This window comes from Tiliqua scincoides, chromosome 2 (genome assembly GCF_035046505.1).
Source record: "Tiliqua scincoides isolate rTilSci1 chromosome 2, rTilSci1.hap2, whole genome shotgun sequence".
NCBI lineage: Eukaryota > Metazoa > Chordata > Lepidosauria > Squamata > Scincidae > Tiliqua > Tiliqua scincoides.
Genome location: NC_089822.1, coordinates 143,135,354 through 143,150,747, shown reverse-complemented (window position 1 = coordinate 143,150,747; position 15,394 = coordinate 143,135,354). Strand labels below are relative to the sequence as shown.

General features: G+C 39.8%; 1 protein-coding gene across 2 annotated transcripts in view; it reads right to left on the bottom strand.

The window, feature by feature from the left end:
* The window catches only part of HELZ (helicase with zinc finger), a 170,069-nt gene that overhangs the window by 16,826 nt on the left and 137,849 nt on the right, over nt 1-15,394 (bottom strand). For both annotated transcript variants that reach the window (XM_066613958.1, XM_066613959.1), the window contains exons 26-29: nt 9,335-9,411; nt 7,151-7,721; nt 6,182-6,416; nt 4,856-5,366 (exon numbers count right to left, since the gene is read on the bottom strand). In XM_066613958.1, the coding sequence (XP_066470055.1) occupies nt 4,856-5,366; nt 6,182-6,416; nt 7,151-7,721; nt 9,335-9,411 (1,394 nt within the window). The remainder of the gene's footprint in view (nt 1-4,855; nt 5,367-6,181; nt 6,417-7,150; nt 7,722-9,334; nt 9,412-15,394) is intronic.

The following is a 15,394-nucleotide window of genomic DNA, read 5'->3' as shown; positions in this document are numbered from 1 at the left end:
GGGTTAAGTCAGAATGCCAGATGTAGGGGAGAGCACCAGGATGAGGTCTCTTGTTATCTGGTGTGCTCCCTGGGGCATTTGGTGGGCCGCTGTGAGATACAGGAAGCTGGACTAGATGGGCCTATGGCCTGATCCAGTGGGGCTGTTCTTATGTTCTTATGTACACCAATTCCTGGGTATATTTGGGGAGATACAGCATAACCTCATTAGAGAATGGTTCAAGAAGCTTCCTCATGAGGAAGCCTACACCATACTTCCTCCTGAGGAAGCTGCTTGAACTATTCACTAGTGAGGCTATACTACGATATCTCCAAAACTAGACGTGATAGGGCAAAACAGACGCCATTTTTGGAATCGGCACCCCAAATTCATATCAAACCACCATAAAATTTGGGAAAAACTTTTCTGACCCTCAATTTTGTAGGCTTGTGGAATTGAAACTGTGGATACCAGAACCGCAGATATCAGGGCCTGCCTGTATTATCACATTTAAAATTACTCTCATACTATGCATAATCATAATCTTCATGGGGAAAGTACAACTAAGATAATGATAAAATGTCAGTTGATAGACATACTGGAGACCTTTGAAACCAGAATGTGTACATGGAAATTTAGGGAACTGGGAGCCACAATTAATGTAAAAGCTGAAAAACTGGCAGTGGGACTAGTAGCTGTCCAAACTTCCTTCAAGAGTATCACACTTAAAACCTGCAATGTGCAAATGTGAAATTAACGTCTTTTTCAAAAATTCTTTTCTTTGCAAACTATGTGAGATCTGCACTTTATCTGTTAAAGTAAGTTAGACTGTGACTAAAAAAGCCTTAAGCTAAAAGGTTTCATAAGTGTCAAGCACCTAGGATGTCAATATATCTGAGATTTCTTGTAACAAACATTTCAACAGACCCATATTGCCAAAAGCTTATCTAGTCTTTACATGAATAAAGCATGTAATACCTAATATTAACATAATAAAAGCATAATACAGGTTCTGTTAAAATAAAAGGATATGGAATTATCTTTTCTAACCATATTTTCATTCCAACTCCAAGCTTCTTTTGCCCTAATTTGTCCATAGATGACAATGCTCAAATGCAATATCAATTTAGTAAAGTAAAATCAATAAAAATTACAGGAAAGGGTTTTCCAACCTTCTCACTGAGATAGCAGTCTTCTTACATATTCCAACCAACGTGTTAAGTACCAACTGTTTGATATATTCAAAGAGCAGGTACTAAAAGGTTAATCACTCTTTCCTGAGCAGATAAAAATTAAAGGCAAGAAAACCTTTAAAGAAACAGTTCTCTATTGGGTATCTTACAAAAGAAATAGCTAGAATGGTCAAAATAAGTTTGAATGGCCACCATCGTTCCTTAAAAGGAAGCAGCTGTAATGTCAACAGTCTCCGTTTTTAGGTCATAATTCTATAAAAGAAATCCCAAACAAAGGGTTTGAAATACCATCTTCTCCTGCTGCACTAATCCAGTAGCCTTTAACCTTTTCAGATGTCAGCCCAAGCCAACTACACAGGAACCACATTTTGTTTAAATCTCTCCTTTCCTCTTCATTTTGCCTTTCCTCTCCATGCCCGCATCATCTTTGTGCTTAACTCTCCCCCTTAACTAATATCTTTAAAAAATCAAGCAAAAAAAAAAATAGTGTGACCCACATTAGGTTGGACTGCATCACAATTTTGGTTTCAGGGCCGAATCTAAAAACTTTCCAGCACTGATGCAGTTGTGTCAACTGCAGTGAGGTGGGGGCAGTCATGGAGGCCTCCTCAAGGTACAGGAACAAAGGTGCATCGTGGCTGCATTGATGCTAAAAAAATTGGATAGAATTGGGCCCTCAATTTGCCATTTGAAAACAACAACAGCAGCATTTGTATACTACCTTTGTAACTGACTCTCACAACACATTGTAAGAATCTTAGGGCGCAATCCTAACTGCGGGAGGAAGCCAGGCCAGTGCTCACAGAAGCACCAGCCTGCAGAGGCTGATGGAAGCAGTGGCGTCGCTAGGGGGTGCAGACTGCACTGGGTGACACGCACGGGGGGGTGACACACTAAAATTGCAGTGGTTAGGAGTAACCGTATCATGTTATAAACCGTTGGATGCGGAATTTTGAGCAGAATACAATGCAAAAGACCAGAGTGAAATATCTCCTTTCTATCAAACGTTATGGCCAAAACACCAGAGAGCAAAAAATGCATGGAGCCCTATGGAAGTGAAATTGAGCCGTATTGTGTGTTTACTTGTGAGTAGGCAAACATGCCTTAGTCCATCAGAAAGGGCAGACTGAGAGGAATCCAACAACACCAGAAGGGGGCTGCATTCATTGGATCAGGACCAAAAAACACCTGAGAAGGAAGTCCCTCCCTCCAAGCAAACAAATGTATTGAGCCCTATGGAAAGCGAAACTAAGCCTCACTGTTGTGTTTACTCGCGAGTAAGCAAACATGCCTTGGCTGGTGGTCAGGCCAAGCAAAGGGGAATGTGAAGCCACCAGAATGGTCCTGATCTGATGTTACTGGAGCTCAACAAATGCTCCAGAAGGCAGCCTCCCCTGCCCCCCACTAAAAAGGATCAAAACAGAGGCTTCAGCTGATAAGGTGAACTTTTTTGAGACTTGGAAAGCCAGGTGGATCCTGACAGTGATCTGGTTTAAACAGAAGTTCTTCAATTGAACTGGGTACTGGGTAGGGTTGAAAACTTACTGATTTTGGAGGGGGGTGTTATTGCAGGCAGGCTAAAGATGAAATTCACTTGTGGACCAGGGCTGTCTTCTGCTTATTTAATTATTTATTTTACTTTAATTATTTATACTTATTTATTTTAATTTGCCTGATGATGTCACTTCCACCATGACATCACTTCTGCTGGGTCTTGGACAGATTGTCATTCTAAGAAGTGGGTCCCAGTGCTAAATGTCTGAGAACTGCTGCAATAAGGTGTTAGTAAGTTGACACCCTAGGAGGGGGATGTGACACCACTAGTGACCAAAATCACTAAAATCACAATTTGGAAGAATAATACCATCCTATCATATAACAATGCGTAATTTCATGCAGAATGTGGTCTATCTTTGTTCTATCAAAAGGTACAGCCAAAAAACCAGTGGGGTCGGAGTGATGGTACATCACCATGCCCACCACCTGGCATCCTGCACTGGGTGACGCGAACCCTAGTGACACCACTGGATGGAAGCCTCTGCGCCTGTTTTCTCTCAGCATCTTGTGTCGGCTCGGATGAGCCAACGCAAGGACAAAAGGTAGGCGGCGGGGGGGAGGAGGGAGGGAGGCATTGCTGGGTAGGGGCAGGCAGTGGGCAGCCAAGGAGACAGGCGGGGAGGGAGTGGGAGGCGGGGCTGGGATCCTGCAGTTATGGCAGATCCCAACGCCTGTTCCTGGGGTGAATGGAGCAGCTTCAAGCCACTCCACTCTCCCCAGACTTGTGCCACCTCCAGAGGTGGCGCAACTCCGAGGAGACCCACTGGGGTCAGTAGCCCTTACCTAGAGGTAAGGTGAAATGTTTCTGGCCCCTATCCTGTGCTGAATACAGCGCAAGCCTCCTGGCTTGCCTGTTCCAGCACAGGATAGGATTGAGCTCTTACAGACTCAATGCAGTTCACATAGGTAGGCTATACTAAATTCATCTTTATTTCAAATGGGTTTTTACAATAATGTTCTATGAACATTCGTAAAACCGTTCACTTCCAGTTAAGCTATACTTGGGCTATGACTCCAAAAATCAGAGAAGTAAGTCCAGAGAGAGAGAGGGAAATAGACAACTGGCTATGTGACTCCAGTATGATTTTTACAACCCTGCATTGTAATTAAACTAGGTAAATATATAGCTGTTCAGTTGAATGCCTGTGTGTTTGCAGTTAAAGAAATGTTTCAAAATTGGTACAGTGGGCCCATGTTATTCACAGGGGTTCCAAAACACATCTATAGTGTCTTTTTCTTTTAGAGGAGCCTTATTTCAATTATAAAATGAAAGATTTGTTAACTGAACATTCCTTCTCGTGTCTATCTAATTTCCTGGCTCCAAACTGTGTTTATGAAGAAGATTAAAACGCATACAGTTATAGCAGCTATTGTCCCAATTTGCCCAGTTAGACATGAACTCAAATGCATTTCCTATGCATCATTAATGAGGGGTCACTAAACGAGAAGCAAAACACAGATTCAAGGTTATAATAATATTGACAATACGTTACAATTTTCTGCAACATAGCAGAAGACTTTGTTGGGAATGAAAGATACCTTCTTCAAGAGGGTACTTTTGGATCAACCTTAGGTTTTGAAAATTAAACCACCTTCTCCTTTACTTGCTCATTTTGAACTGCCCAAACAAAAATGTTTTGCACTGCTTCCAGGGCACGTTCTATTTGGGTTTAGGTGAGTTTTCAAATTTAAAAGATTTCAGCACTTGCAGTAGCTATCAAGAATGCCTTTCAACCAATTCCCAACACTTAAACATGAAGCACAAAACATCAACATGACAGGAGCCAACTTGTTAATCAGAGATTGTCTCTAAAGTAACATGTTCCTATAGTCCTTAAGTCGGTGCCGACTTAACTGCAGCCTTCCTACATCAAGAGCACAACTTCAAAATCAGTCCAAAATCAGCATCAGTCACTGTCCATAGTAGAGTTCAAGTGATAGCAGCTGGCATAAATTCAGCAACAATGTAACCAAGAAAATTATATATGTAAAGTGCTGACAACCTAATTTTTCTCAGCTAATTATGAAATGGTTTACACAGCAGCACATTTATAGATACTTAGTACACAACTAATTCACTCTGAGAGACATCTAAACATAATACATGCATTCTGTAACTCACATACCTCTTCTAAGCTGTGCAGTGAAGAAGCAGATACTGCTCGTGAAGTGAGGGGGTGAAATGGTTCCTGACCAACCGTGTGCTGATGATTCTGTATTTGTATAAAAGGGTTCTGTTGTGATCTATGAGGCAATGGAGGTATACCGTAATGAAAGCCTTGCCCCATTAAATGACTCTGGTGGAGATTAGCATAGGTCCATGATCCATCAGGTTGCAGATATTTCAAGGAAGGTGCAGTTATGTGTTCAGATGGCATCGAGAAAGGGGGATTGTACAGTTGAGGCAAATGCTGTTGAAATGCTGGGTTGTTGGATATTTCAATGTCTCTGTTTTCGGAGAAATTAGGAAAGTGGCCACTGTGGTTTGAGTTGCATGAAGGAGAGGGGAGTGCTGGTGGGCTTCTGGGCTGCACTTGCCTATATTGCAAAAGTCTTGACTGAGGCGGTGGCATTTCAACTAGGTCCCTGCTTTCATTTTGATCACGATGTGATAGTTCTCGGAGCAAATCCTGGAACCTATATGAATAGATAATTATCAGCCAGATGAAGAAAAAAAAAAGTATGTGGCAAAACTTCGTTTCATTCAAGGCAATTGCCAATTACTACCAGACAGGTCTTGACAGAAGAAACATAATGCACGCAAAATGTAAATGTAATTATAAAGCAAATTAGGCCACAATCCAGGAGTATGCATATACTCCATGTTTGCTCAGAGCAGATTTCCTGTTTAGAAATATCCAATACAGCATTTGTCAAACTGCTTTTTAAACTCTGCAAAAGCCACCATGCAATGGAGTGGTGGTGATGAAAGAGGAACTGGGGAAAAAAACCTAGAAGCATATATATGCACCTCTGGATTGCAGCTTTAAGAACCAAAATATAGAATTGGCATTTCTGTATTCCAGAAGCAACCTTAATCAATTTTTGCCCAGCCCACAGGTATACACATGTGATCCCTGTGGTGTATATGCAACGTTGGGAAAAAATGGCTTAATAGTGTCCCTTGTAGCAAGAAATGGCCCAGATGGCCTTTCCATCTCTATGAAAAAGTGACTTGCACCCACTGTCTAGAGAAGGCATTGGTCAGCTGGTGTAGCGTAGCAGCTAAGAGACTGAGCTATGAAACGGGGCTTACCCAGTTATGCCTCAACCATGACCTCACAAGGTGGCTTTCAGCCTCAGCTCCCTCGTTGCAAGACTTACCTTGCACCATTGTTGTTAGGATAATAACTAGACCATAAATGTGAAGCACTATGAACGCCTGAAAGTGCTATACAAATGCCAGGTATTATTATTAAATGTTATAGTTTGAGACTTTAATTCACATTTACCTTGAATACGTTGCCTCAGTTTCATCTTCTGCATTGTTGGCAAGCTTCCAGTTTGCCCTAACTGGTTGCTGATGGAATCCAATTGGCTGCTGAGAAAGGTGGGATAAGTGAGGATGGTGATGGTGTGAAAAAGGAATATTGCCCTGACTGAGATAGGCATTATGCTCATTCCATTGCTGTAGTCTTGCTTGCTGCTGCCTTAAGGTTTCCAAAGCTAAATTTCCATGAATACGATCTGGAAAACATTTGGGGGAAGAAATTATCTAGTTTTCGTATTTAAGATATTTGTGCTAGAAAATGACATATCACAGTATCACATGGTAACTGAGCAAATGTTACTGAACACTTGTTTTACTACATTTATTCCTTGTTGTACTGTTAACAACACCTAAAAGGCATCTCAACTGCCACAGGATCATTTACATAAATGAAAAGCTGTGTACCTGATACACAGTAGTAAATGGAAAAGCAATTTTTCAATTACTGACTATTACACACCCCACAGATAGACTCATTTATGTGGCACCTCTATATTTATAGTAGCCTCTCATAGCCTTGGTATGGACTATTCCATTAGGAGTACTTGCAAATGGATTACTGAAAGCAGTAGATTAGATGACGTTATCTTCTAAATCTACAGTTTTATGAATCATGCTAAGAGGGTACAGAGAAAAATCAATTACAAATTGCCATACACAGCAGTGACTGAGGCTACAGTCTGTGTTAGCTACTTCTCATGGCTCTGCATTGTAACAGGAACACAGTACTATGAATTTCAGAAGCAAACGTTCTGAAACATTTATTCCCAAATAAATGGCTTTTTTTCCTTTTGACATTACTGAACTCAACACTGAACAAATTCATAACCTTGAAATTCATAATCTTACAAGAACCTAAAATAAGTACATTAATTTGTTTAAGGATAATTACGTTGCATTCTTATCTTTGAAATGTTGCAATGATACCTACCTAATGGTTCCCCTATAGACATTCCTGGAGGATTCTCTTCAATGAAGTGGTTCAAGTGGGGTGGAATCATTGGGTTGTGCTGTGTGATGGGTCTAAGGGGGTTATTCACTTCTTGTAACAGAGACTGGGGATGCTGCTCTGAGATTACAGCATCTACGCCAGGGGAGTGAGGTCTGTTCGGAACTGGGTTTTTAAAGAACGACTGGCTGGAACCTGTTTGATAGGCAGGAGAAAGCTGTGAAGGTGGCTGCAGTGGCTGCTGATTTAAATGATTATGCTGCTGGACAATCTGGCTTTGTTGTGGGTGTATTTGGTTTTGCTGTTCAGACAAATGATTTTGCTGTTGACTTAGGAGGTTTTGCTGCTGTGGTACAGGGTAGGGCTGTCTTGGAATCTGGGACAGGTGCTGGAAGTGACGATTAGGAACAGCGTACTGAGCATGAGAAGAAGGGAGGTGAAGATTCAGCTGCCTGGGGTTAAGATTATCTTTGCGGTGAAATTTGGAATTAGGATAAGCAGTGCTGGAACGTGATTCTGGGCTTCTGTTTTGGGAATTTGCTTCTAAGTCAACCTGGAGAAAATTACAAATGATTTGAGTTAAAAACTGTTTAAGAAAACAAAGCCAATGAACCACCTAAAAGCTATGAGTGTGTCAAGCAAAATACTTTAATAATGAGACAAACATGTGATATCTAAAGAAGGTGGAAAAAATAAGGTCATCTGTAAAGAAAGACCACTGTACATTCTTCCCTCTATTTGTGGAACAGAAAACATATTTCATTGACACTGATACTTGACTTTGAATTATTTATATGACTTCATGCTACTTTGGTAGAACTGAACATTTTTCCATGCAAAAGAAATACTTTTGTGGCTATTTTGGTGGGTATAAGTTGTAAATACTACTGGCAGTTGGCTTCTTCTACTTCTATTTTTAAGCTTCACGTCCAGAACTCCTCACTAATGAAATCCATTGTAGGAACTACTATTACAGCAAAAATGAATTATCAGCTGTTATCTTATAATCAATCTAATTTAAGAAATGACAAACAGCTGTCAAAAACCAAACTTTTATTTTTATTTCCAAATAAAGGCACCAAATATTTAATGAGAAAGCAATTTCTTATTTGCAGGACTCAAATTCTCTTTGGATTAACTTCTCAGTTGATGATACATACCTTGCTCCTAAGAGTGAAATTCTTTCATCTTTCTCATCTGACAATGTTTCTCTTTTAGAAAAAAATCCTGAGAGTTATTTTAACCATTCGTATTAGCATGGGGATTTTATTTGCTATATTTAGTAAAAGGTGAATTAAACTGTTCAAACATATTACAGCTAAAGTCAATAACTATAAAAGTTACTGAGGTGCTGCTGAGGAATCATAACTAAGGTGAGCAGATGGCATATCTACATGTTTATCAGACATAATAAAGAACTATGTGATCGGTATGCAGTTAGTTTTTTTAATGAAACACAGAAGTCCATGAATAGTCCCTGCTCCTATGACACTGCAATACAGACCTTGTTCAGCCATGTATGAAGATTATTTATAATTATATTTTCTAGTTATGCCTTTTTCCCCAAGCTACGAAGTCCCTGATAATTTTGGTAGCCCTTCTTTGCACCGTTGTTCTTTATACAAGGTACAGGGTATTTTTGTAACTTTTCCCAAGATATCAGAACTGTACCCTGCAGTATCCTTCTGTCAGTGATCTGCACAAGCACTCCTGGCTTCTTTCCTTCCTGGCATCAAGGGAGGGGAGGGAGGAAGACAGAAGCATCACTTCTATCAGTGATCTGCACTAATGTCTGGCTTCCAAGCCTCACTTCTCTCAGTAATCTTTGACATATGCACGGCTTTCCTCTAGCAGAGTCCACATAGGGAGAGAGATAAGAGAACAAAGGGATCTTAGCCCCAGGGAGAGATAGGTGCCACAATGTATTTCTGCTGCATAGGGTTTCTATTACAGCTTTGTAGCTGCACGGCTTATAGGGAATAGGGCCACTGACATTATTTCAGCCCTTGCCTGTAGTACGAGTGAAAACAGAGTTGCATTTTATTTAAAAAAAATTAATTTTTAAAGTTCTGATTTTCTATGATCCATTATAATTGTGCATGCATTTATGGGGAATGGCCAGTACCACATATAAGAAGTGCAGAGAGAAATAAAGAATACACACACCTGTTTGGGTTCCAAAGGCTTTTTCTCAGGTGTCCGAATCTTACTCATGTCAGATCCAGCACCAGGTTCATTTTTGCCTAAAAAACATTTATATCACCTTTACTTCAAAAGGAAAGCACATTTATTTCTTTAGGCCAACTTAAAGTATATTCATCTGTACGCTCATTTGTGAATCAGTAAATGAGACCATTTTATTTCCTTTTGCTACTGCTGATCCGATGCTATATTTCACCACTACCCTTTTTTTGGAATAAAACAATTTACCTCCACAACTAGTCACTGAAACAAAGAAAGCAAGAATCAAACCCACCTCCTACCTCAAAAGCAAAAAGATCACCAAATTAATATTCAGGAAAGAAGAACAATCTATAAGCCAAACCTTGATAGAAAGATTTACATTAACTATGCTGCATAATGGAGTGCGGTTAGGTAGACTGATGAGTCTTTGCCTAGTCTGAACCTTACAGAATACAATGCAGAGGTAAATGACTACTGTTTTTAAAGTGTTACATGTGTCCCCTTTAAAGTTGGGGTTAGGAAACAGAAAGCTTAGCCCTATAGCAAAATGACTTATAATGGGGAATTTTCTTCTGCAAGATATAATGTACTTAGGGGTTCATGGGAACCATACATATTGTATAAGCAGGTTGATGATTCTTGTTATTCTATAACACAGGCCTATAAAATTGAGGGTCAGAAAAGTTTTTCCCAAACTTTATGGTGGTTTGATATCAATTTGGAATGCAGATTCCAAAAATGGCATCTGTTTTGCCCTATCATGTCTAGTTTTGGAGATATAGTATAGCCTCATTAGTGAATGATTCAAGCAGCTTCCTCATGAGGAAGCCATGGTGTAGGTTTCCTCATGAGGAAGCTGCTTGAACCATTCATTAAAGAGGCTGTGCCATGTCTCCAAAACCAGATGTGATAGGGCAAAATGGATGCCATTTTTGGAATCGGCACCCCAAATATACCCAGGAATTGGTGTAACTTTTAAGGAAGCAAAATGTGTGTTGGCCTGTGTAATCAACAACTAAACTTGTATTTTTGAAAAAATGGTTGATATAGCAGTGTTCATTTTATTTGTTTAGGGATATTGTGTGCTATGGATTATTTGGGCTATGCTATGCACTGGTGTTTTTAAAAATCTATTTTAGTGTTTTTACCTGTTTATTTTATTGTTGTAGTTTTTTATCATTGATTTTTTGCATGTATATTCATTGTATTTTTTTAAATTATCAAAAGCCTTGATTGCCTTTGAGAAATGGCAGGGTAAAAATCTCTGAAATAAATAAATAGTACTCAAATTGATCTATCAGAACCCAATATTTTTTTATTCTGATGAGTCTTACTGAATAGTTTCTACAAAAAGAGCTCCAGCACAGTTTGATCTTTAAGATAAGGTGAATGTAAGGACATTCTGATCAGTTCTTTGCTGTTTAGATAGAACAAGGGTCGCCAAACTCCAGTCTGGGGGCCAGATGTGGTCCACAGAGAGCCTCTATCCGGCCCATGGCCAGCCTCTGATCCCCTGAGAACCTCTGATCCAGTTGACCAAACATAACCAGAGTTGTGCTTGTGGGGTGGGGGAATGGGGGTCCTTTTAAGTGTGTGCTTTATTCCTTGGGCTGTGTTGGTGCTTGGAGAAATCCTGGACATTTGAGCTCATTCATTCATTCATTCATTCATTCATTCATTCATTCATCTAAGTTCCATCTCTAATGTATTTATTTAAATTTTATATTTAATTTTTTCCCTGTGCCAGATATTTGATGTGGCCCTTCAGTTGAAAAGCTTAGAGACCCCTGATATAGAACAACTCAGGAAAGTGGTTTTCATTGACTTCTACCAGTTAATTTTAAAAATAACTCCATCATCTTGGGCACTCCAAAAGAATACCCTCGTGACAAGGGCTAGTGTTGAAACAGGAAACCAAAAAAAGACTTGTATTCTTGGTTAGCTATACCTCTGCATACATGCGTCTTCAGGTTTTGAGTTTGAAACAGCAGCACTAATTAGCCTCTAGATTTTCTTAGCGTCACTCCTCTCCCTTCCCCCCCTTTTATTATTATAGCATATTTAGTGTGTAAAGATTTTATTATTGTATTATTTTATTCTTTAATCAAGGTTACAAAAAAAAGAGTGACACTAAGAAAATCTAGAGGTGAATTAGTGCTACTCTTTCAAACTCAAACCCTTAAGACACGCATATGCAGAGGTATAGCTAGCCAAGGATGCAAGTTTTATAGTGGGTCAAAGATGAGCACAGGTCCAAGAAGGATCTTGGAACTTTGTCAAAGGCATATGACAGAGCTTGCTCTCTGACCACTCCTCCATTCCAAAGAAATGAGCTTGCTGTCACTCCCTTATCAGAGGAGAGCAAAGTAATTTGTGAAATAGTCACCACTGGATAAAAACATGACATGCAGGATACAGTTAAAATGTTGCATGCCACAGAAATGGTAAGAAAACTAAAGCTTTGCTGGCTTCCTGATAAAAGACTCTGAAAATTTAAAAATGTGAAAGGATAAGGAGCTAGAAAAACTTGCTTTGAAAGACTCATACTAGTGACATTTGTTTCGTGCTTGTGAATCAATGCACAGAATTTCAGTCTCCTTATTTCAAGGAATAAGCCCATTCTTGAAAATGAATGTGTTTTCATTCATTATCTTCCAGGCACAGAAATCTTGCAGCCAGTGAACGTGAAAACATAAACTTTCCTGTCTCTCAGTTTTAAAAGTTGCAGAAGACAGAGGTTTATGCTAATGATGCTCTTTAATTATGAGAATGAACTCTCCTCTAACCCCTGAAGGAAGGAGAAACAACATTGACCTTAACTTGCCTTTAATTTCTGTATTTCCGATCTGCATGGTAGCCACATAACAGGTATGCTGAGTAATGGGTACACCATTACTTAGGGTATCTATTATGTTAAGTTAAATACTGGGTTTATAATGAATTGTTCCTCCACATTTCATGCACTGAAGGCAATCTATTCAGAACCGATCTTTAAAGGCCATTTAACTCATTCCAACTTTGACACTTTTATATAGTTGTTGACAGTTCCTCTTTTTAAATAAATCATGTTAAGTGTTTCCAAATGGAACTGTTATGTGCAGACCACAACCTTTCCTGTATGGATCCACAAATAAGATCACTAAAGATTTCTGTATTCAAACCCAGCTCCAGAAAAATGCACGTGTGACTAATTTATGCCTAACTTTTCCAAGTGACAATGCTTGTTGTGATTTATTTTGTTTTGTTTCTTATTATTAGATATGTATTACATGGAAACAGGAAAGGAAAAAAGGGTGTATGCTTGTGTACATATGGAAATGTGCATGTGTATCTCATACCACACACACACACACACACACAATTCACACAGAAGTTCAAATTAAAGCAACATTAATGTTTGCAACTTGTCCAAAATTAACAAGTCTTAATTAACTAAGGAAAGATATTTAACTCTTGCAGCGTGCTCAAAACAGTCAATAAAACCAATCTAGAAATATCACTTGCAACTTGGCCAGAGAGGAAATACAAGTCTAACCAAGAAGGAAGATTTAACACTTGCAACTTTCCCAGAACAGAAATGAGAAGTCCAACCAAGAATGTAGAATGTATGCTTGCAGCTTGTCCAAATGGAATTGACAAGTCCAACCAATGACTTTTGACCACTTTTAAAATTGTAACCATAAGAAGTGAATGTTATGTCAGAAGCACAGCCCTAGGTATGAGGCTTAAATGGAAATTAAGCCTCATAGGCTCTGGAACTTGTCCAGAGCCTATTCAAAATAAGTGCACAGAATTAGGATTTTCTAATGAATTCAATGTATGATCTTCTCACACTACCAGACAACTCAATCCTATCCCCCCATCAGCCTGCGTGATGCAACTTTGCTGATACCCTGCATGCAGTGGTGGGGGAGGCAACCAGGTAGCCTGGTAAAGGTAAGAAAAATTCATTTTTACTTACCTCTCTGTAAGCTGTCTGGCTGCCAATAGGTCTCATTGAATCCATGCCAGCTCTTTAGCTGGTGGTAGGTCCAAGGAGCCTTACAGGGTGTGTCAGGTCAGGAGAAGGGGGATAGGACCTTGGTGCATGCAGCTGTAGCAAAATCCCCCCTCTCACCCTGGTCCCCACTCCAATCCTCCCCCACTGCCACCTTATCTGTTCTGGTGAGGTGTCAAGGAGTTGTTGGCATATAAGCAGAGCCTCCAGCCCTTTGTACCAGCAGCTCTGAAGCATGTGGTGGCAGCGGTGTGGCTTTATAGCAGCAGATCACGAGATCTGCTTGTGTGTTGTTGACATTTTTGGTTTGTTTAAGCTATCAAACAAGATTGTGGTTTGTCCAAACTCAGAAGCAGTAGTTTAACTATGGTTCACAATCCAGGGGGGAAACTGAGATTAAACTCTGATTTCACATCCTAAACCAGTCACCGTTTAAACGGATCCGGATGCCAATGTCAGCTCCTGACAGATCAGGAGCTCAACACCAGAAATCTGGAGATGAAAGGAAGAGGAAGGAGAGAGTGAACTCAGATGACTTCAAGTTGCATTCTGAATCAAAGCAAACCATGGTCTCTTCATATTAATTAATTCACAGCCCAATCCTAACCAGTGCTGGCATAGCCATATTCAGAGCTGGAACTGAGTGGTCTGGAGGTCTCCTTGGAGTAAGGGAATATTTGTTCCTCTATCCCATGTAGTGCTCCAGCCTACACAATGGGGCTACTTGGTTCTGCACCAGCAATACCTGGGAAGATGGTCAGAAAATAGCAGAGGCCTCCTCTGGTGACCCCAACTCCCATTCTGCCCTCCCACTGCTGAGAAACACTCCCACTCCATTCCCCGCCCCTACCTGCTCCAGTGCCACTGGATTCAGTGCCAGTGGGGTGGCATAGGCCTTCCCACTGGCATTGCCTACTCATGTTTGCAATGATGGCATGTTTGGAATGATGGAGTGCTATGTTAGGATTGTCCTGTAATTATTGTCCATAGCACCAACAATGTGTGCGCTGTTTTACAGCAGAAGATAAGTTCAGCCTACGAAAGTCTGCTTTTAGGGACTTTGAAAGAGCCAAACTAGCTATTTGCCCTTCCTACTTTACTATAGCACGGGTATAATGAATTCTGAAAGTTCACAATGGTAATTTTCAACAACAAGAATAACTAGCTTTGAAGTTTAATTGCACATTCCCTTGTCCTTGGTGCCATGTTAAGTCAATAAAGGATTAAATCAGGCTTGTGTGCAAACAGCTTAGAGGTCTCTACTGCATCTTAGTTTTGCAATATATTGAAGGTATTTAGTACCTTTCATGGACAAGCCCCAATCACCCAGTTTTGGAATCAACTCTTACTTGAGAGGGAAGAAGATTATGTTCAGTGAATTTTACAAGACTTCCTTTGTTCCTCCCCAGTCACACTATTAAAAGTTCAGGAAACTGAACTTCTTTATCGAAATTCATTTTTCTGGCATATTCCACTCTCTTCCACCAGTGAGATTACTATGGCAGAAATTAAGGGTGGCATGTCATATTTGCATCTAGAATTATCCTAGCTGTCATGAATTTAAATAACCATGTTTAATAGCTTCTCATAACTATATCCATGAACTAGTTAGTGCCCAATTAACTTGTGAATAACAACATTGTCTGATATTGTACTGTGACAGCTCCTATGTCCACAAAATTGAGAAATACAGGAAGCTTTTCAGCTATGCACCTTGGACCCCAAGCTCTCAACACATGGATAACTCCGCTTTTCAGCTAATGAGGCAGATTTTTGAATTGCATAGCTCTAAGGGAAGTCATCCTACCAGCACAAATGGAATCAGAGCATTTTCAATTTTGATACAGTATTCACTTTTAGCATTATAATGATGCCTTATTTTGAAACTGATTTCATGCAAATGCTATTATAGAGCTCTATGCTTATTGCTTCATAATGGTTCCATCACATTTGCTTTCCAATTTTTACCAAAACCTGCTTATTGGAAGGCAACAGAGTTACCAATGTGAGTACAGCAAGCACAATCTGTCAGTTTATTTAAAAAG